The 20,285-nt window shown below is 46.0% G+C and overlaps 2 protein-coding genes across 2 annotated transcripts in view; one reads left to right on the top strand and one right to left on the bottom strand.

The window, feature by feature from the left end:
• Positions 1 to 12,647, top strand: part of XDH (xanthine dehydrogenase) — a 51,161-nt gene extending 38,514 nt beyond the window's left edge. The window contains exons 29-37 of the mRNA XM_065833753.2: positions 194 to 289; positions 1,009 to 1,137; positions 2,099 to 2,173; positions 3,012 to 3,064; positions 4,209 to 4,323; positions 4,982 to 5,047; positions 6,806 to 6,994; positions 8,090 to 8,257; positions 9,230 to 12,647. Coding sequence (XP_065689825.1) covers positions 194 to 289; positions 1,009 to 1,137; positions 2,099 to 2,173; positions 3,012 to 3,064; positions 4,209 to 4,323; positions 4,982 to 5,047; positions 6,806 to 6,994; positions 8,090 to 8,257; positions 9,230 to 9,280 — 942 coding nt within the window. The 3' untranslated portion in view covers positions 9,281 to 12,647. The remainder of the gene's footprint in view (positions 1 to 193; positions 290 to 1,008; positions 1,138 to 2,098; positions 2,174 to 3,011; positions 3,065 to 4,208; positions 4,324 to 4,981; positions 5,048 to 6,805; positions 6,995 to 8,089; positions 8,258 to 9,229) is intronic.
• Positions 9,622 to 16,234, bottom strand: LOC136099490 (carbohydrate sulfotransferase 8-like). Its single transcript, XM_065833754.2, has 2 exons — positions 16,034 to 16,234; positions 9,622 to 14,609 (listed from the first exon to the last, which is right to left on the bottom strand). Exons 1-2 carry the CDS (start codon positions 16,128 to 16,130, stop codon positions 13,819 to 13,821), a joined length of 888 nt encoding a protein of 295 aa, XP_065689826.1. The 5' UTR covers positions 16,131 to 16,234; the 3' UTR covers positions 9,622 to 13,818.
• Between the last annotated feature and the right edge of the window lie 4,051 nt (positions 16,235 to 20,285).

Below are 20,285 nucleotides of genomic sequence, written 5' to 3'. Positions count from 1 at the left end.
CAGAGAAGTAGTAAATGAATTAAGAAAGAGTATACATTTTTCAAACTGAAATAAGCAAGACAACGATTACGAGTTTATACTGTCCAAAAGACACCACAATGCAGCTGTGTTTTCTGTAGCTTGTAACTACAACCTGCCAGGTACTTCACTAGTTCATTTATGGTGACTCTTGGATTAACGTTCCTTTTCATAGGCTGGAGCTCTGGTCCATGTGTATACAGATGGCTCTGTGTTACTCACACATGGTGGGACTGAGATGGGTCAAGGACTTCACACCAAAATGATCCAGGTAATAATGAGTTTGGACTTAACCGAATGAGACATCTTCACAGGAAAATTACATTCACTGTACAGTATTGCCTCAAACAGCTTGACCCTTCCTCTATGGGCATGCATAGGGTAACAAATCATGACTAATTCCTCTTAATTGTCTCAGCAGCAGTGCTGGATTTCCAGAGTATTATTACAATTGAGTATTAGAATTAGAATTTTCATCATCTTAACTCTTATTATGTAGATAAAGCAGGTTATGCTTACAATCTAGCTTCTCTGGTAATTTATTTTCATCCCATAAAACTACAGTTTACCTATATTTTATGCTAAAAGTTAGTCTTATTGCAAACATATTTATTTGCATATGCTAACTTCTTTATAGTTAAAAAGGCCTGAGGAAACAACATTGTTTTGACAGGGAAATGAAAGGGAAGCCTAATAGGATTCTTTATCCTCTGATTCTTATAATTGTTGAGAGAAGAATTTAGTTCCACAGTAGTGAAATGAATGCCTCTCATTGTGCCAAAAGTGTGCATGTATGTGCTTGCACACATTAGGTCTGTGAATGGCAAACTTAATAATGTTCTGGCTAACTCTAAGTCACCAAATCAACTGCGTCTCCAAGAAAAATGGAATTTAGGATGGGAGAGGGTAGAGGTTGCAGTGTGAGCTATGAATGCTTATGCCCATGTTGTAAGAGCAGCTGCTTACCAATTGTCTACCTTTGCTCTGCAGGTTGCTAGCAGGTCACTGGGAATCCCCACCTCCAAAATTCACATCAGTGAGACCAGCACAAACACTGTCCCAAATACCTCCCCGACAGCCGCATCTGTCAGTGCAGACATCAATGGAATGGCCGTCCATGTATGGAAACTGAGTTATTTCAATGAGTGGGTTATAAGCTGGTACTCCAGAGCATGAAAAGTTGATGTGTATTTATCTATTGCTTAAGGAAAATGCAACCATCAAAAGGCAATTCCAGGCTAAGGATACTTGATAACTTCTTTACCTGTGGTGACTTGTGTTTTTTTCCAAGTTGTTTAACACTCTCCTTCAGTCCTTTTGTAGTTTGAAAATGGACTGTTTTGATTACTCAAAATGAACGGAGGAACAAAGCATCCATTTAAATAGCTAGCTTCCTGGTAATAAATGTGGCCTTACCTATAACAAATGTGTTGTGCTGCCAATATGAATAGCAGGTGGTTTGTGGACTCTACTCCAGAACCAAAGACCTCAAAGTGTTGATACACTTAGAGCAAACATCCTTCTGTTGCAATGGCACAGTTGTGACTTGCTGACATGGTAGTTACCAATGCATATATTTGCAGGGTGTATGACTTCCATTGAAAAGATGAATTTAGTACTGGTCATTCTCAGACTTGAAGAAAAGAGGAAGCCTGTTTTTATTCCCTGCACAGCTTATCTGAGTAGGTTGAATTTCAGCAAGAGTATTTTTTTTTTATCAGTGTTACAGGGTCATCTTGCAAGGTATGCTAAGGTGTCCTGCTATGATTGGTACAGAAAAAGTTACTGTATAAATGGGTGGACTTCTGATATTTTGCATCATGGTCTGGAAAGTTCAGTGCTGTATTTGGAATTCCCTTCTGCTGTCAGCACAGCCAATCTGTTTTAAAAACTCTGTCAACATTTCCTCCTATATAGCAAACCATCTGTTAGTGAACTTTGTTCCTTTTTGTGATATGCCAGAGTCCTAAAGGCAATATTGATTTAAACAGAAGGTTCTTTGAAATTCTTATAGGACTCTTAATACCATAGGCTGACTTTTCAAACCTTAAAAGATTGCTTATCTCTCTTTGTTTTTTAGAATGCATGTCAGACTATCTTAAAAAGGCTTGAGCCGATCAAACAGTCTAATCCCAAAGGATCCTGGGAAGACTGGGTAAGCTGTTTGTCATGAGAAAAGTGCGCGTTGTCAGAGATGGTTTTAGTGGGCAAACCCTGTATGCAGGTATATTCTTCAGGCCTTCTGCATCTCAGTAACAAAATTTGAGCAAAGACAGTGAAATAGAAACCTGGCAAGAGAAGTAACCAAAACTTGCAAGAAGTCATTCCCAAAACAGCAGTTATTACTTTAATACTGAGATTTCTCCACATCCTGGGTCCTGTTTATGACAAACTTGACCAAATAAAAGTCTTGACTGGTTACATATATCTTTCTAGTCAGACTAAAGACCCGGACATGAAGAAACCTGATTCGTAGTGAAGGGATTCTGTGACAAAGATGATTCTAAGCTGCCATCTGCCTTCTGTAGTGCTCCTTGGCTGCAATATCTCTGTACCCTCAATAGTAAGAGATTGGTGAGCTCTAAAGCTCTCAGGCCATTTTCAGATCCAAGCTCTTCTCTTCATGGCAGGAGCTTTGACTTTGTGATTTGGAAGGGTAGGATTTCCCCTGGCCTCACTCAAGTCAAGATGACTGTCAGTTTAACTTTTGTCTCTGAGGTTGAAAGTATAACTTAGAGCTGAGAGCTGAACAAACGAGCAAGTCTTATCCCTCCTATTCATCAAGTTCTGCCCTTGGTAGCTGCTGATATGGCTATCTGGGGAAGCGGGTGCATCATGATGTTTCCCTTGGCACTGCTGGTGCTGGGTAGCATGACAGCTGTCTCTCACTGGGCACCTTCTATTCATGCTCTCCTGCAATTATGTTTGGGGTAGCTATTTTGCAGGGACAGGTTGGAAAATTACTGTTTTCAAACTCTCGTTCACTTTGCCAGATTAAAGCCGCCTATGAGAACTGTGTTAGCCTGTCAGCCACGGGGTTTTATAGGTGAGTGAATATCCACACTGCAGAGGCACAGCTCTTATTCAATTGCATCCAGAGAAATTCTGGGAGGATTTACAGCCCCTGTCCCTCTGTCACTGCTCTAACTTCGGGCTGCATGCTCTCCGCTACCTAGAAATGCTAAACTGAGGTTAACACTCTACTGGCTGGGGAGAACTGGTACCTGATGGAGCACAGCTCTTGGGGACAGGTTGAGATCTCATATAAATCTGAGGCGGATCTAACCTCACTCTAGCTGACCTGGGTCTGAGGAGGCATGAATTAAATAGGAGCTTTGCTGGGGGCCCTGCTCTTCGTCAGCTTCATGACTGAGTGTTGCACTAGAACTGTGATGCAGAGGAAAAGGGGCAAGGGTTGTCCTTGAGGACAAAGCTACTTACGAAAATTGGCTAGAGCAGTATCCTGTCTGTTGTGGCATGAGCAGGTACCGATGTTTTCAACTTAATCCTCCCACTTTAAATTCTTGCTGGTTCCTGTGCAGTTCTGAAATGTGGCACTTTTGTAAATCAGCTGTACTACTGGAGGAAAACAGAGATCCGTCGTATCTGAGGCAGAGGGGTTGACGTAAAATCTAAACACAGTGCTGAGCAGAGCCTGTTTAGGACTAAAATACAATACGAACTCATTTCTATTGCATCTCAGAAATGTGTTTTTCTCTTAACCAAGTGACTGTCAGTATTTTAATAAACCAGTTTTCAGTGTAAGTAGACAGATACAAGGTTTGCCATGAACTGTGCTTAAAATCAGTTATTAGCTTAATCCAGTTTCTGGTTCAACTTGATTATCCTCTGAAATTTAATGAACCTCCAAGAAATATTCAACTGCACTATAAAAGCAAAAGGTTTGCTGCTGGATTCGTCGTAATGAGTTCATAACAGCCATCACAAGCCCTGAGATTCATGGGAAAATAAAGATGGCTAACATGGTTTGATAGTTTCAGTCAGGTTTTGGAATACAGGGCAGCTTTAGTAGGTTTCTGTTTATAGTTGTTTGCACTTTTCATTTCTGCATGGGCTTGATGGAAGGGATGAATCAAAAGTGAATAAGGATTCTGATAAATTGTAATGCGTTTGTGTTGATTTTGACTGTTCATGGAATCAAATGTGGTTATGTTTTTCTTCGTAACAAGAATTCCTGACCTTGGCTACGACTTTGAAAAGAATGAAGGGAAACCATTCTGCTACTTCAGTTACGGTGTTGCATGCTCTGAGGTTGAGATAGACTGCCTGACAGGTGACCACAAGGTGAGCATGTCAGCAATGAAATAGCTCTCTGTGTTCAGGTGAAGGAAACATTCACAGGGAGTGAGAACAAATACTGGGTGTTAGCCTGTTTCTAGCTCTGTCATTGGTCTGATGTGACCTTCAGTAAATTTCTTAACTCCTCTGTTCCACATTGCAACAATCCGTAAAGTACAATAAAATGACAATTATCTACTCGGTGGGGATACTAGCAGGCTTAATGAATGATTGCAAAAGTTACTGGATTTGCTAAGGAAGAGGTAGCGGCATTGTGTTAGCACAAAAGAGCAGAAGCATACTGAAATTGAGTTAATAATTGAAAATAGCACTGAAGACTTTTAGAAAGAAAGAAAAAAAAGAAAAAAAAAGTGTCAGAATCTGACTTAGTTGGTTATGCTCAGGTACAGAGCACTGACTCCAGCATCTTGGAACTAATATAAATTGGATCCATTGGACCACTGGGGAAAATGCAATGAGTTCCTTTGATTTACTTTAGGCATAACTCAGATTAAAAGTCAGTACAGAGAGTTGAGCTGAGATAGATTGTTGAACACCGGCCAAGTGTGGGTAGTGCTTGGGTACATCACTCCTCCTGATACAAGACCATGGTGTACCACTTTCAATGTTCTGTGCTGATTTATTCTTTATTTCTGACTTTTAGAACATGCGCACAGACATTGTTATGGATGTTGGTACCAGTCTGAACCCAGCCATAGATATAGGACAGGTAAGTGAACTAGTGTTGCTATTCCCACTGTGGTACAGCAATCACACTACCCTTAGGCATTTCTACATGAGCCATTGTCCCTCTACAGGTTGTGCCTTTGAAAAAGAGCATTTTAAACATAGGTATCCAGTGAGGCATTTTAGATTAGCTATGAAATCCAGTTTGACCTACACTTAACTATGCAACAGGTACAGAATTATGTAGGAAAATATTGTGTATGTTGTGGTTTTTTGTTTGGTTCGTTGGGTTTTTTTTTGATGTGGATATTAAGACTACATGATATTCTCCAGTTACCACCCCACTGATGCTTTTCAGTATCTGCCTTGCCTAAGGAATGAATCCAGATAATACTAATACAATGGAACAACCTCATCACAGACATAATATCTGAAATGTGGCAGAAAGAGACTAAATCCCACACCTGCTTTTTATACTCCTATCTGTCAATATCAAGTCCCATTTAGTTCAGTGAATATTCTTCTGTGAATAGTTAGGGTGGCAGATTCTGTCTTCCAGCTACTGCTGTGTAGGGATCTCAGTAGGAAGCTGGACCAGTCACTTAGCTTGCAAATTCTGTGGGCAGGGACAAGCTTACTTCCATATGTTGTGCAGTAATAATAATAAAAAGAAACCTCTCAGGAAATAAAGGTAATAAACACAAAGTTGTTTGATATACTAAGAGATAAATCATTAGACATTTGCACATGCTTATTTAGTCATCTTAGCTCCCTTGCTAACTCTAGATGTTGATATGGCATAACTCCAGTGAAACTGCTGCAGGATTTGTGGTTTATATGAGACCACAATTCGCAGAGCTCTGCTATAGTTAAAATTAAACCTCTTTGAAAGTGACATTTATTCTGAAAGAGACTTTTTTTGGAAGTGACTAAGGGTAGAAGGAACCTTTCTGGTTTTGCAGCCTCTCAGTTTGGGTCTGGGAGTGAAGAGATGGGCTATATGGAGCCTGTCAGAGATCTCAGCTTCCTGTGTCCTTCCATGAATAGCTGCAGGGGATCTGGGGGCTGGAGAGAGAAAGAATGTTGTACGACTGCAGGAACATAAGCATGCAGAGCTGGCTTAATGCATGTTTGTGCCAAATCTTTAGGCTGGTCTGTCTGTCACTTCTTTCTGTGGGTACAGAGAGCAGAGCTTCTTTATATAGGGTTGTTTGAGCACACCACGCTCTCATAGCTACTCTCCCCTTCCACCCTCCCGCCCCCCCCCCGCTTTTTTTTCTCTTCCTAAAATTTAGAGTTTTTGCAGGTGTCTGTGCTGATGACCTGAGAATATGCAGCACTTAGGAAAGCATTCATACTGAAATAAAAACGTAACATAGTTTGTCTTCTTGTGTCATGTCCTTTTAATCTACTTGTCCTTTCAATTATCAGCAAGTACAACTCATTCAGTGTTCAACTGCCTGTGAAGTAATCAATATTTTGGCATTGATTTTTTTTTTTTTTTTCCCCCCTTGCTTCATCAGAAAATTCTTGTCCTGCGTTTACAGCATATCTGTTCATGTGTATTTGTAAATTGCTTCACCTGTCAGGGAAATGCAGTCACAACTATATGGGAACACAGGAATTGTGCAAAGGTGCCAGGCTGTACTCAGCAGAAGGGACAAGAGTTTTGAGATGAAAAGTGGGAAATGAGTCAGAAGGGGAGGGCTGAAAACTCTGGTGGAAATCATCACAGTTTGTTCTTGTGCAGGGAAGAACAACACACAAAAAATAATGTAACCTTGTTTCCCTGTGTTTGTAGATAGAAGGAGCATTTGTCCAAGGCCTTGGGCTCTTCACCATGGAGGAGCTGCGCTATTCTCCTGAAGGAAACTTGTATACTCGAGGGCCTGGGATGTACAAAATCCCAGCGTTTGGAGACATCCCAACAGAATTCTATGTGTCTCTCCTCCGTGACTGCCCAAACAGCAAGGCGGTTTATTCATCCAAGGTATACCTACCAGATCTGCAGGCCTCTCTCTCACTGCTCTGTAATTTTGTGGACCTGAGTATGATAATGATGTATGTGTCTAATTTATCCTGTTATACTGGCTTTATTCTGGGGTTAGGACGTGTACCCATTCCTTACCAGAAATATGTGTACTCTCCATTACAGCTAGGAAGAACTGAAATAACCTGCACATTGCTGCCCTGATGGTCCATTAGAGAGAACTGAAGTGGCTTTGCTGTGCCAGTTCTGCTGTAGCAGAGGCTGCCAGCCTCCCCCTGCATGTCAGCTCCCTGGCTGCCCCTCCCTGGCACTAGAGCCACCACTGCAGATAACATTTCCAGCAGTGTCCCTTCCCAGATCTGATATACCACAATCTTGTGTCTGAGTTTTCATGTTGTGCTTCCTTCGCTGTTTCACAGTGCCCACGTCACCCTTAAATGTCCATTACTAATCCACATGGCCTTCAGCTGTTCCCACTGCAGTTAGTGCTGTTCTCTGCAGTTAGTGAGGGCGGCACAGAGCAGGACTGGATGTACATCATCAATGAATTTGCTTCACTTATGGTTCAATGGAGCATTTAGAGAGGCCACGCAGGATCCTTATGTGTATATGCCTGGCTGGGCTCCCTAGAGTTTCTCTTGTCCCCTCCATCCATCCATAGGAACATCTTTATCAATGAGAACTATCTGGGTGATGAGCACTGATGGCAGAATGAAGAAAGAAGGGGCAGGCAGGGACTTCGATACTGGATAATAAGTGTGTAATCCCTGAGGGAGGCGTTCCTGCTGTTTCAGAAGGACCCTCAGTGATGGAGCATCCTGCTCTCTGCCCAAACAGTTCACCACTGCCTTATCTGAATTCCCCTTGCTGCAGCTTTAGCATCCCCAAAAGTTGTGGGAATGAGTTAGTACCTTTTTCCTTTATAACAGCCTTGCTGTGTTAGAAATCTTTTGTTTTCCTACAAAAGGAATGAGGAATGAGAACCATTCCTGATTGTCTCTTAGGTCTTGCTCATCTTTCTGTTAGACTCATGAACCTTTCCAGGGCCAGGACTATTTTGGGCTGCAGCCTCACTCTTGCTTTTGTTTTGTCTAGGCTGTGGGAGAGCCACCTCTGTTCCTGTCTGCCTCGGTGTTTTATGCCATTAAAGATGCCATCTACTCGGCAAGGAAGGACTCTGGCCTGACTGAACCATTCAGGCTGGACAGCCCTGCCACCCCAGAGAGGATCCGCAATGCTTGTGTGGACATCTTCACCAAAATGGTAACAGCTTCTGGTTTCATAGTCTGCTCCCTAGCCAGCCTGCTTCAAATGGAGCATATATGTTGGCCACAGTGGCCCAGGTCTGGGACTAGGGCAGGATGGGGAGGTTGTGGCCCCACTTAAGAAGCTGATTTTTATTTCAGGGGTATTATCCTTCATTTAATGGACCACCAAATACAGACAAGCGTACAGACCAGCATTGCTAGGGCTCCCGTTGCAGGAAGGGCTGCCATACGGTATCACTGAACCCGCAGTTCATTCCTCCATTCTTAGGTGCTGTCTTCAGAACAAAGCACTGATGACTTGTCCTACTGTTCCTGACCATGATTTCCTAGGGGATCACCACCACTAACATATCTTGCAGGTCAACTCTGTGATTTAGTGGTGTTTCTCAGGGTGGGAAGGAGAGGAAGATCTTGCTGAAAACGCTCACTGCTGAATGTTATGACCACAGGTGTCTCCTTAGAGGCTGTGAGGTTGATCTGAAGGAGTGCAGGATTTAATCCTGTACCTGTCTCTTCATGGTCCCTCCAGAGTCCTACTGATTTCAGTGACTCAGAAAACAGCTGTACGTGTGGGCATCCTCCAGGCTTTCATCAACTTGATCCCCACTGTGGTTAAGAGCAAAACCTGCATATCTTAGTCTTTCTCACCTAATGCTTGCATTGATCTCTGGGGAGAAAGACTCAGAAACAGTTTTGGGAACATGCACTAACTGTTGACCACCAGGTCTTCAGCCAGAGCCAGGTACAGCCTCTAATGGAAGTGCCATGAGACAGACATCTGTGTTTTGAAAGACTGAGATATGAGCTCAGATCTTCAACTGTACAAACTCACCTACCTCAAAGGGACCATGGTGGGGCATGCCAAACCCAGGCTAGGATCCTGCCTTATTGCCACTGTTGCTAACTGGTTTTTGTCTGTTTGTTTGTGGTTTTTTGTTTTGTTTTGTTTTGTTTTTCCTCTTTACAGTGCCCTTCTGCTGAGCCAGGGACCTTTAAGCCGTGGTCTGTGCGTGTGTAAGAGGGAAGTTTCAGGAACAAATTCTCCGCGTAAAACTGAGCTTACACCAGAGGGACCACAAGGCAGTAGGACTATAGTGGAAAAAAAAATCTGTGTTCCTGTGGCTTATCCACTGATTCATGGAGCTTTCACATTTAATTGTTCAATCATTACTTTCTCTAGGAGAGAGAATTGCTGCCAGATTATAGCTCTGATACAAATTCAAATGGAGAGCAAGTGGAAGGTGATGTTATCCAGGTGTAATTGAAAAATCTTTTAGGTTTCATTTAAAATTGCTGCAAGGATGGGAGACATGCTTATTACCAGCCAATGTGAATCACAGGGTGGTTGTTTGTTGTTGGTGTTTTGTTTTGTTTTGTTTTTCCTACTGTGAGGAAAAGATGGATCCTCTTGTGATGTGATGCCAAGAAGGGCTTAACTTGAACCCAGACAAACAGTCCTCTAGCTGACATGGGGGAAGGGATGAGAGGCGCTAAGGGCTGGACCCTATCGTGCCCCCTCTGCACACCCAGCCAGATGTACACTAGAGGAAGATGAGGAGGAGTTTTGATGTTAGCTGACGATGATCGTCTCACATACATAACAAAAGTGATTCAGAGGAAAACCCCAAAATGCGACCAATAGCTGATTTATCCTTAGATGAATGAGGATCACTTTGTCTACCCTAGGGTTTTAATGAATTTTTACTTCATGTGCTACCTTGTCTTCTCTGATTAAAGACGAAAACAAAAGATACCAAGAGGTCTTCCAGCAAGATACTGATTTGACTCGCTCAGCCTTTTTCCTGCCATACCTCCACATCTTTCCTCCATCTTTTAAACAGGAGAGGGCATCTGAGGAAGGGACCTTGGAGTAATGGAAGAAGTGACTCATAATTGTTCCCAAGGCAACTTATACCAGCCCAGGAAATGGACAGGACAGGGACAGACACAGCTGGGGATTAGTTGGCTCTGGGTGCCCTCTAGGGTCAATCTCTTGCCATCATGCTATGGCCTGGCCTTCTTTTCAAGACAACCCTTAGTTTTGCAGAATGTGAGAGAATGGGTATGCTTTCCTACAGGGACTGTTTGTCTGAGAAATGTGCTGACTATGCGATGACCTCATGCCTTTTGAGTTGAATGTATTTTTTGTGTTGGATTTAATGTTGGGCATCCCTCTTCACAGATTTTGGCACTCATTTTACACTGTTGCATTGTGTTATCTTTAGATTATATTGGCCATATACTGTACTTGATCATCACCTGCAAACTTTTATCTGTTCTTCTGGCCCACAGCTTTATGAAAAAGTCCTTTTTCTACTTTTGCACTTCTAGGGCCATCAAAATAATATAATGCAAGAGGATGTAACTCTATTGCCTTATACAAAATTTTGATCACATACATCCTGCTTGAAATTTGCCTTTGTCTTAGGACCTAACAATGTATGCACAGTTTCAAACTTTTTTTTAAGCACTCCAGGGCATTTAGTTTGGAAAAGTGTAAATTTATTTCTTGCTTAAAATATTCTAGTTCTACCATTTGGGAAAAGGGCGTTTGTATATGTGAGTTGCAGAAAGTGTTTTGTGCCTGCTGGGCTTGCTATGTAATTGTTTTATTAATTGAAATATGATATTGTTGTTTCTTAAGCTCTGAGGTACTGGGCAAGAACACATTTTTGTTTTCTCCTGAAAGCTGGCAATATGTAAAAAAACCTCTTAGAGAAGAAAATGTGATCATTTGTGTGCAAGACCAGCTATTGGAGCCTGTGTATTCCCATTCTTAAAATGTTCGGGGAGGGATACAAAATGCAAAGTCTGCAAGGCAGAGAGGCATCAGCACTGTTTTTGTGGCGTTTGACCTCATGGGATCACCGGACCTGCTCATTCAAACCAGACCAAGAGTGCTACAAAGGAGACATCATGTGTGCTAATGCAGACCATGGGGAGCTACAAGCAGAGAGTGTGATATCGAGGAGCTTCCAGCGCTGTCTCAGGAGAAAGCTGCCGGCATTCACGGGGACCTTCTCCCTGTGAGAGTCCTGGGACATGGCGGGATGTCACTGACAGGAGGAGCCAGTGCTCTGTGTCCCCCATGGTTCCGGGAGCACCTTTTTCATCATTTCAGAATGGGTTTGTGATGTCTCACGTAGCCACACTGACTGTCTGGTGAGGTGATTTTTTTAAAAAACCAAAATCTGTCAAGTCTCTCTTTTGTTATTCACTTTGTACATTAATTTGATGTGCATTTGCCAAGTTCTCTGTATATGCAATGGTCAGAGCATGCTAGTTCAGTGCAGACTTTAGCCTGTGGAGCCACTTTTGCTGCATCATCAGTGATCTGCTGTTTCCTGGGAACCAGTCTTTGTCCTCAAGCCCACCCCACTCCAGGGCCCTCTTATTACTCTTCCACAGCCACTGGCTGGTGGAAGGAGGAAACATCTTTCTTTAGGGGTGCACTGGAATTGAATGTTGGCAATATAAAATACCAGAGAAGAGGAGTGTGTGGGGGGGGGAACGGTATAAAATTATGGTTACAAAATAATTACAGAAACTGTTTTGGAGGGTGTAGGAAAAAGGGAACCTTGGAGTAACCGGAATTTACAGGGAGATCAATGCAATACCTGGCTGGGCTGCAGGTGAAACAGGAACCTGAAGGAACACGAAGCTGAGATTTTCATTTTACCTCTAGTGTCTTAACATTTCATACATCGCTTTCCCATGGAAATCAGTGCCAGATACCTTAGGGAAGGACTGGGACCCACTACAGAGGGCTGGGAGAAAGAGGAGATATTGCTGTAACATTGCCTGAATTAAAACGTGATCTAGGAACAGCTCTCCTGTCATGAGTGCACAGCACAGTCTTCTCTGAGGTGCCGTGTCAGATCTCTTCACGCGTATCCTGCTGCTCGGCATTTCAGCTTGCAGTTGCAGAAGACAGGAAAGCTACTTATGAAAAGAAAAATGTTCCTTTCCTCGTACATTTCAGGGAAATGCAGCGTGGATGCATGACTCTAATGTTAAGTGTATTTGGAGATTTGCCGCTTCTCTCCTTCCAGATGTGTGTCCTCAGAAGAGTAACTGCGCCATCTTGCTGGACTGTAAAATATTACGCACAATAACGGCACTAATGGAATTGTTACTGTAGCTGGATACTTTGTGGGAGGGTGAAAGGAGGCTGCCCCATTTTGTGTCTTAATGCTATTTATTGCATGTCCCTTGATGAGAGAGGGAGGCCAAGTTTTTGGTGATTGTTTTAGGTCACTTCTAATCAACAGTTTTCACACTATTGTTCTTTAATGAGCATTGTCAAATCGGTGTCTTTGTCACAGGCAGAATTCTCTGTGAAGGTCACAACATTGCAAAATAAAGCTAAAAACATATTCTGGAAACTAGTCTGCTATGGTGACAGTCTGTCACAATTTGAAAGCTGGACAACTTCAGCTCATCCTTGGCATTTGGGACCCTTCCCAGAGGCAGACCAGCTCAGTGGCCAAGGCTGGGTGGTTGCTCCGGACCACCCAGCCAGACAGGGCAGGGGACCCAGCTGGAAAGCCTGGGTCTCCACCCAGGACACCCTGGCAGCCAAGTCCAAAAGAAGGCAGAGACCTCAGCAGCTTTCTGCCAGGAGGAGCTTAGAGTAATCACATCACATTTCCCACAGCAGCAGACTGATGCATCCTTGATGTTTCTGGCCACCTCCACTGGGCCCACCAGCTGCTGAGACAAGGTGGCGTGGCTGGTGCCTGGTCTAGAATGCCTTATCCTCGTCTTGCTGCTGGTGAGTACAGGTGAAAGCCAGGCTTGGCCCATTTGAGTCAGCCCCTGAAGGGGGGAACCTCACTCAAAACTTGCAAATGGAGCAGGCATCATGTCACGTGCCTGGGGCTCTCTTGAGCCTAAATATGTAGGAGATGCAGGGTCACATAAACAGGAGCAGTTTACACAGAAGAGATATGACCAAAAGATGGGCCAGGCCTTCCCGGAGTGTGAAGGATTGGGATCATCCCCAGTGGTTCCCCAGGAGAGTGTGCCACTCTGTGTTGTATCTCACCTACTTGCGCAGAGTAGACAGACATCAGGTAATACGCTTCTTTACGAGGGCTTCTTGTACCTGTAAGGGGAGGTTTATCACAAAGAAGCCATTGCCAAACCTCTTGGCTCAAAAGGCAGCCCAGAAGATGGAAGGGCAGTGCAGGCAGAGCATGAGGGTGCTGGTGTGGTTTGCAGCAGGTCAGACCCAACCTACCCCAAAACACGAGTTTTGCTGAGAGGTGTTTACCCCACCACAATTCAGTTCATGCATTTTTCACAGCCTCAAAGCCACATGTTTCCCCAGTGCCTGCTCCTGCAGTATTTAAATGCAATTCAGCCATGTGAAGAGCCATGATACCCTGACCCTGACCACAATCTGTCTCAGCTCTTCGATGTGCCTTATGGAGCTGTGACATGGGCAAGCATGACATGCAGCTGTGGAACAAGGGTCTGTTCAGCCCATATCCGGAAGGGCTTGCATTTGGATTAACACCCTTCAAAGCAGTCCCTCCAGCCAGCATATTGCTACTAGGTCTCTGGGGTGCTGAGAAGCTCTGTCAGCAAACTGCTAGAAAACGGGAATGCAGAAAGGTCCCAGCGGTAGAAATGTGACAGTTGCTTTTTTTGTTGGAGGGACAGCTCGCTGAACATCTGCTCTGATAACCAGCTGTAGGTCCACTGCACTTGGGTGTCGGTGAACTCGGGGAGAAGGCTGTCTGCTGGCAGCCCGGCCCACCGCAGCAGATGACCCAGCTCCTGCCTGAGGGAGCCAAATGCCACCACGTAGTCATACTGGATGAGACAGGGCCGGCAGAGGCTGACAAGAGGTCTCCAGGTTGTGCTGGTGTTGTGCGGCCCGCTGTCTACAACGTCCTGAACGAAGCTGCTGAAGGAAGGGCTGCTGCCCATGCCTTGCATGAACGCGGAGATCAGCCTCTGGAAAGGGTCCCTGATGAACAGCACTTTGGTGTAAGACCCCAGCACAGCCTCTACCTCTGTCAGGTTGAACTTGCTCAGCTGCATCTCTGAAGCGTGCCACCGAGGGTAGGGAAGCAGCACCGGGACGGTCATGTTTTCCTTCTCCTCTAGCTTCTCTAAAAGCTCCTGCCATTCCTCCACCCCTGTTGATGGCACTTGGCAGTAGAGGAGGTCCAGCTTAGTGCTCACCCTCAAACTTGAGAGCAGGCGGGCTCTCTCCTCCCGGTTCTTCGGAAGTGCGGTGGCTTTGCCTGATCGGCTACAGAAAGCTCTCAGTCTCTTCTTCCTGAGCTGCTGAATGTGAAGGAAGGTGTCCAGTGTCAAAGTGGCGACAAGGTCACCTGCGAAACACCATTTCAAGATAAGGGTGAGGAAAACCCATAGTGGACCTCTGCCCCAAGCTGGCACCCCAGCATGGAATGCAGTGGCAGGCTTTTTTCCAGCTATTCCAGTGTGGAAATGACAGAACATGAATGAAGAGCGAAGGGTAGGAGTGGTCTCCCTACCCTGCCTGGCAAAGAGCCTGGTTTTGCTGGGGAAACAGGTTTCTGTCCCTGTGAATGTGTGAGCACATGTACACCCAAACCTGCTTTCCCCTAACCGCCGTGTCTGAGCACTGATCTTGACTGTAGATTTGTGACATGGACCCTGTTCTTCACTAAATCATAATTTTTGCTTTTAACTCTTCACTTTCAACCAGCTTGACTGAGGTGAGTTTGACAAAGAGACTGAGAAATGTTCTGAAAGATGGAGGAGCAGTAAATTGGTTTGCAGCTACAAATACAAAAGCCCCTGCAAACCTGTTTGAATCTGTTAATTGGTTAATATCAGCTATCAAATATATGCAAAAGCAAGAAATTATTCTTGATGGCTTGAGCCAATTTAGGAATCCAAAGGTTGTAACTTCTTGCATCACATCCATGTGTAAATTTTTTCTCCAGTAGATAAAAAGACAAAAGCAAATAAAAAGCAAAAAGCAAATAGAAGCAAGAAGACAACAAAGCAAATATAAAAGGCAAAAGCAAATAAAAAGACTCTATAATAGTCGGCTTAATTTCTCAAATTTCAGCTTTTCTTCTTACTTTTTATCATCTTATTTTTGATGTGAAGAGGCCATGCAGGGTTTGAATGCAGAGGATGAATGCCTGCCTTGCTGTTTTTTTTAGCGACAGCATGTCTGCTTCATCTGCTCAGTGCAGGCATTTGGCAGCCCTGAGGAGAACAGTGAGTTTGCTGATTTCTCCCAGGTCCTTGGGAAGTTAATTATTTTCCACTGATTTGGGGCAGCAGTCACACAGGGAAGAGAAGAACAGTTAAAACTAGCAAAAGGACACCGGCAGTGCAGGAAGAAATGCAGCGGTGCCTGAAGCTGTCCTGGGTGGCTCTTTGACCCACCAGCCCCAGTCCCGCAACATCTGCAAAGTCTAGTGATGACTTTACCCTGGACTGGCTGGGACTAGAGAGATGTCTCCCCAACAGCATTTTACCCTTCCCAGCAAAGCTTTTAGGAGTGACCTCCAGCAGCCTGACACCTGTTTTCCCCACCACACCCGAGACCAATGACCCCACTAAGGACATAAAGCTGCAGGGCCTCACACCAAGGGCTTTCTCCACAGGTTACCCTTCCCTGGGGCTCTGCAAATGGCATTTCCAATTTTGTTAGCATTTGCCCACTAAGAACCTCCAAAAAAAGCTCCAGGTAATTTTCTCCATGGTATAGAAATGTTACCAGTCACACAGAACCACCATGGTGCCCAGGTATTACCTTGGTTGATGGCCGTGCTCTGAAGAAGCAGCCTCCAGCTCAGGAAGGTGGCAATGCCCAGGGCAGCCAAAATGACCAGGCGAGGAAGGAAACGCATTTCTCAGTTTCTGGGAACTGAATGCTGTGTTGGAGAGCAGGTGGAGACCTGGAGAACAGGTGTTGGGGAACCTCCTGTGTTTATTTAAGAGGGAGCACACCCACAGCTGGGTTAAAGTACTGTTTGGGTAGCAGCTTGCAGAGGGGCAGGGAAATGGCCTGAAGCACAGGACGTGCCTCTTGCCTTGTGTTTACAGTGTGAGCTTTTGAGGCAGAATCTGCCTGTATCCATGCCATCCTCAACACTGGGCTGCGCCAGATGACTGTGGTTCCTGCAAGATATGAGGAATGCACGCACAGCCCCACACAGGGTCCTGCAGAGCCAGGTGCGGTGAGGTGTCCCCAGTCCCCTGATACACGTTGTTTTCCACTGACTTTGCCGCTCGGTGAAGCAGTGCTTATGGGAACGCTGCTGCAGGGAGCGGTGTGCCCCAGGGCCAGTGCTGAACAAGTCAGTGCTGGGCCATGGGTCCTGCCCCTATGGTGTTGGTGGGTCTTTTAAGGCAGAAGTTGAGGCAGAGGACATGGTGTGATGGGGCACATCCAGTGTCGTGTGGCAGGTCCCTGACTAACCAGGGACTGGAAGTGCTGAACTGCTGCCTGTGCCTGTTCTGCTGGGGCCTGCTTGCAATTTGTGACTGCTGCTTGTTTTGTGAGAGCAGCCTGAGACCCCAGGCAGAGCAGAGGCCCCATTATACTGACAGGGGTGCACACACATGCAGGCAGACACATGCTGCTCTTCACTTCCCCAAGGAGCCACAGCCTCACCAGGGAGCGTGACAACTATGAAGACCAAGGCAAAGAGGACTGTGGCAGCCTGGGGAGTGTGACCTGCTCCCATCCAGCCCCATGGTTATTACAGCTATGAAGACTTCAAAATCAATGAGTGATTATTTACAAATTTCCTTTTTATTGTGAGATCTGCTTCCAGCAGCATCCCTGTGCCAGCCAGGCCATGGGCTGGCATGTGGCAGTGATGTGATCCAGCTGAGAGGTTCTGCAGCTGCAAGGGGCTGTGGTGACCAAAGGAGAAGGGATGTCTGCCTGGAAGCTCACCGACAGGAAGCAGGGACACCAGGCACACAGACCCAGCAGGCATGGGGACAAGGGCCGTGTTTCGTTGGGGCCTGCCAGCAAAGCAACCCTATGTGGTGGAAATCCACCTCCCAGGAGGTCTTCACAGATCCCAGCCTTGTGCTATGCATGGATTTGGCCTCATTTGGAAAACCATGATTTTCCCACCAGAGGGTGCTCTGCATCCGAGGAACTGCTGTCCGCCTCCAGCAGTGGTGTCCTGCTGTCTGCAGCGCATCCCTACCGTGGTTCAAAGAACCAGCTTCATGGCCATCGTGGCCACATTTGTAGCTTTTAAAATCTGCTCAAGCCTTGGGAAAGCTGCTGGGACCCTGGGAAAAGCTGTGAAACGCCTCCCATCTCTCAGCAGGAGGGATGCATTCCCTCTAGGTGACGGGATCTGCATGTTGGGAATTTAAGTCTTGTGGCTGGACCCTGCTGCACGTGTCCCTGCAACCTGTCTCCCCAAATCCAGGAAAACCAGGGTACAACCTGAGGCTAGGGTGCACAGGGGCAGAAGCGAACAGCCACCCTTTGCTCCCCATGTCGGCAGAATACATGCATTTTACTTGGAGCTGCAGTGCCATGCTTACTTCTCCCAGCCTGATGGGTCTTAGGACAGGAAGGTGCCTGAGAGAAGGATAAATATTAACTGAAAATAAGTGTTTCTTGTGTCAGCATAGTGCTGACTACCCCACAAGAGCTGCACGGTCACTGGGAAATGACTGCAGGGCTCTGCACAAGGCAGCATTCTGTGCTTTTTCCTCAACACGTGTTAGCTGGTGCAGAGAGCAGCACTGTGCGTTTTCCCTGCTCTGGGTGACCAAACCACTGCTCAGCAGCTTTTTTCCTCTGCAGCTCCCAAAGCTGCTCGTAGGCAGCAGCATCCGTGGCCTGGCCGCACGTCTGAGCAGCAGAGCCCCACAGGGGCTGTCCCAGGAGCCCGCCAGCTGCCAGCAGACCTGGCTGAAGCACAAGGAGGTCTTTTTTTATTAAGAGTCAGCAGTAAGGTTGATAAATAACAGGGCAGAAGGAACTCTTGCAAGTTCTCTTAGTTAAGCAGGTGGCAGGAGCACGTGCATTAAAATATAACATTTCAGCAGGGACTGTCCCAACCGCAGCCCTGGTGAGACAAAGTGCAGCTGAAACTGCGAGGGAGAAATGTCTTTTATTTTGTAGTCATAAGATGAAAGCAGAGAAACGTTCTCTGTCTGAGGGGCAAAAAATAAAGAAGTGAAAACCTCCTTTTGCTTTGCTTTGCTTTGCTTTGCTTTGCTTTCATTGCAAGGAAATGGCCCTTATAAAGCTTTATCAGTATGAGCCTTTTCAGAACAGCGTGAGATACGGTGCTTGCTGTGCTTCCACGACCCGCAGACAGAAGGAAAGAGCTCCTGAGCTGCCCGGGGCTGGTTTTGGGGAGCAGCTGCTTTGCCGTGGCTGCTTCAGCTGAAAGGCTGCCTGGGGGCTTGTGCCACAAGTGCAATTTCCCTTTGTTAACAGAGCATAACTGGTTAAGTGCATTCACTGGAGGCTGAACTCGCTCTCGGTGGCAGGCGGTGCCGGGGCTGCGCTGAGCCCTGCTGGCCCATGGGGCCCTGTGGGGCCTTGTGGCCATCAGCATCAGAACACTGCGCAGATGTCCGTGTGAAACCCGTGTGGTGGGCTCCATCTTCCCCCTCAGCAGCAGCAGCACTGATGGGGGACCTTGCACAGCTGGCCCCAGAGCCACTTCCCAAATACACCTGAGACCACAGTGGAGGTGGGTATGGGGAAGAGAGAAGCAGGGAACCTCTCAGCTCTCTAGCTGTATATGACATTTAAAAGTCTAATACCGTGCTTTCCCACCCCTACCAGGTTTTCTTTTTTTTTTGGTGCTGAGAAGTTTTCTCAAGCATGTGGAAGCACTTAAAATTTAAACACACTGCTAGGCTTTCCCTGCTTGCTTTCCGTGGACCGCTTGGAAGGGGTCAACAAGCCTGAGATCTCACATTTTCAACTGAAAGGCTTCTTGCTCTACATTGTAGGGAGACAGCACTCTTTTCAGGCACAGGGGTTGAGCCAGCCGTGGAAACATGCTTACATCCTATTTAATGCAATTGTACAAGGGAATTAATTAGGGAAGCTTTGTCTTAATTAGGAAAATTCTTATGTCCATGTGAGGAAAAGCCATTCCCCTTAAACCAGCAACAGGATCACCCAAATAAGGATTTCCAGATTTAGCCCCACTGATGGCATGAGCTGGCTTGCCTTGGGCTCCCTTTCTTTTTCTCATAGGATGCAAACCCTTTGGAGATATTCTTATATGTTAATAAACATCCTCATCTTCAGCCTTCCCACATTCCTCCCACACTTCCAAATTTTGCAAAGTATTGTCTTGTGTGACCGTGACCTGCGGGCGCTGGTGTGCTGGTCCCCCCCCCTTGTTCCTCCTCGCACCCGCCTGCGCGTGTGGGAATGTGAACTTTGCAAAGTGGTGGCAAACACCGCCTCATTCGGCGAGGGATGTTTTTACATTGCAAGTAAAGGAAGAGCAGATAGGAAACCTTCTTCTACTCATGCTTTTTGTTTGGAAACTCAGATACAACGTCTATGTTTTGCGTGCAAAGTTGGGGCCATCGCTCAGCAGAAATGTGGGAGCAGCCAGAGGAGGAACGAGCTGCCGGGCTCCCAGAGCGTCATTTCACATGGAGAGAGTCTCTTGCCTTTGAGAAGAGTGGTCCTGAGAGCAGGGATACCGGGCTGCCAGCCTGCTGGCTGGGCACAAATTGCACCAAGTGGAGGGGGATTTCTCGAAACCAAACCAAAAAGTTAAGGGGGAGAGTGGGTTTTTGTGGATTAACCGAGCGTGTTGCAAGCTGAGCGGGTGGCCCTTTCTCCATCACTGCTCCCCATTCCCTGAGCTCCTCTCTGTGTACTGGTGGAGAAACTTGGCCAACCAGCTTGCTTCAACACCAGGGCACAGACTTAACCCATCGCCTGCCCTCAGGACCCCCTTAGTCTCAGAGGCCTGCCTAGGGCAAGGTTTAGCACTTTAATCCATGAATCGAAGCACATCTGCAAGCATCAGCTCCTTTAGTCTCAT

The sequence above is a fragment of the Patagioenas fasciata genome, chromosome 3, assembly GCF_037038585.1.
Source record: "Patagioenas fasciata isolate bPatFas1 chromosome 3, bPatFas1.hap1, whole genome shotgun sequence".
NCBI classification, from domain to species: Eukaryota; Metazoa; Chordata; class Aves; order Columbiformes; family Columbidae; genus Patagioenas; species Patagioenas fasciata.
Note: the sequence above shows the minus strand (reverse complement) of the source record. Positions and strands in the feature narration are given on the sequence as shown.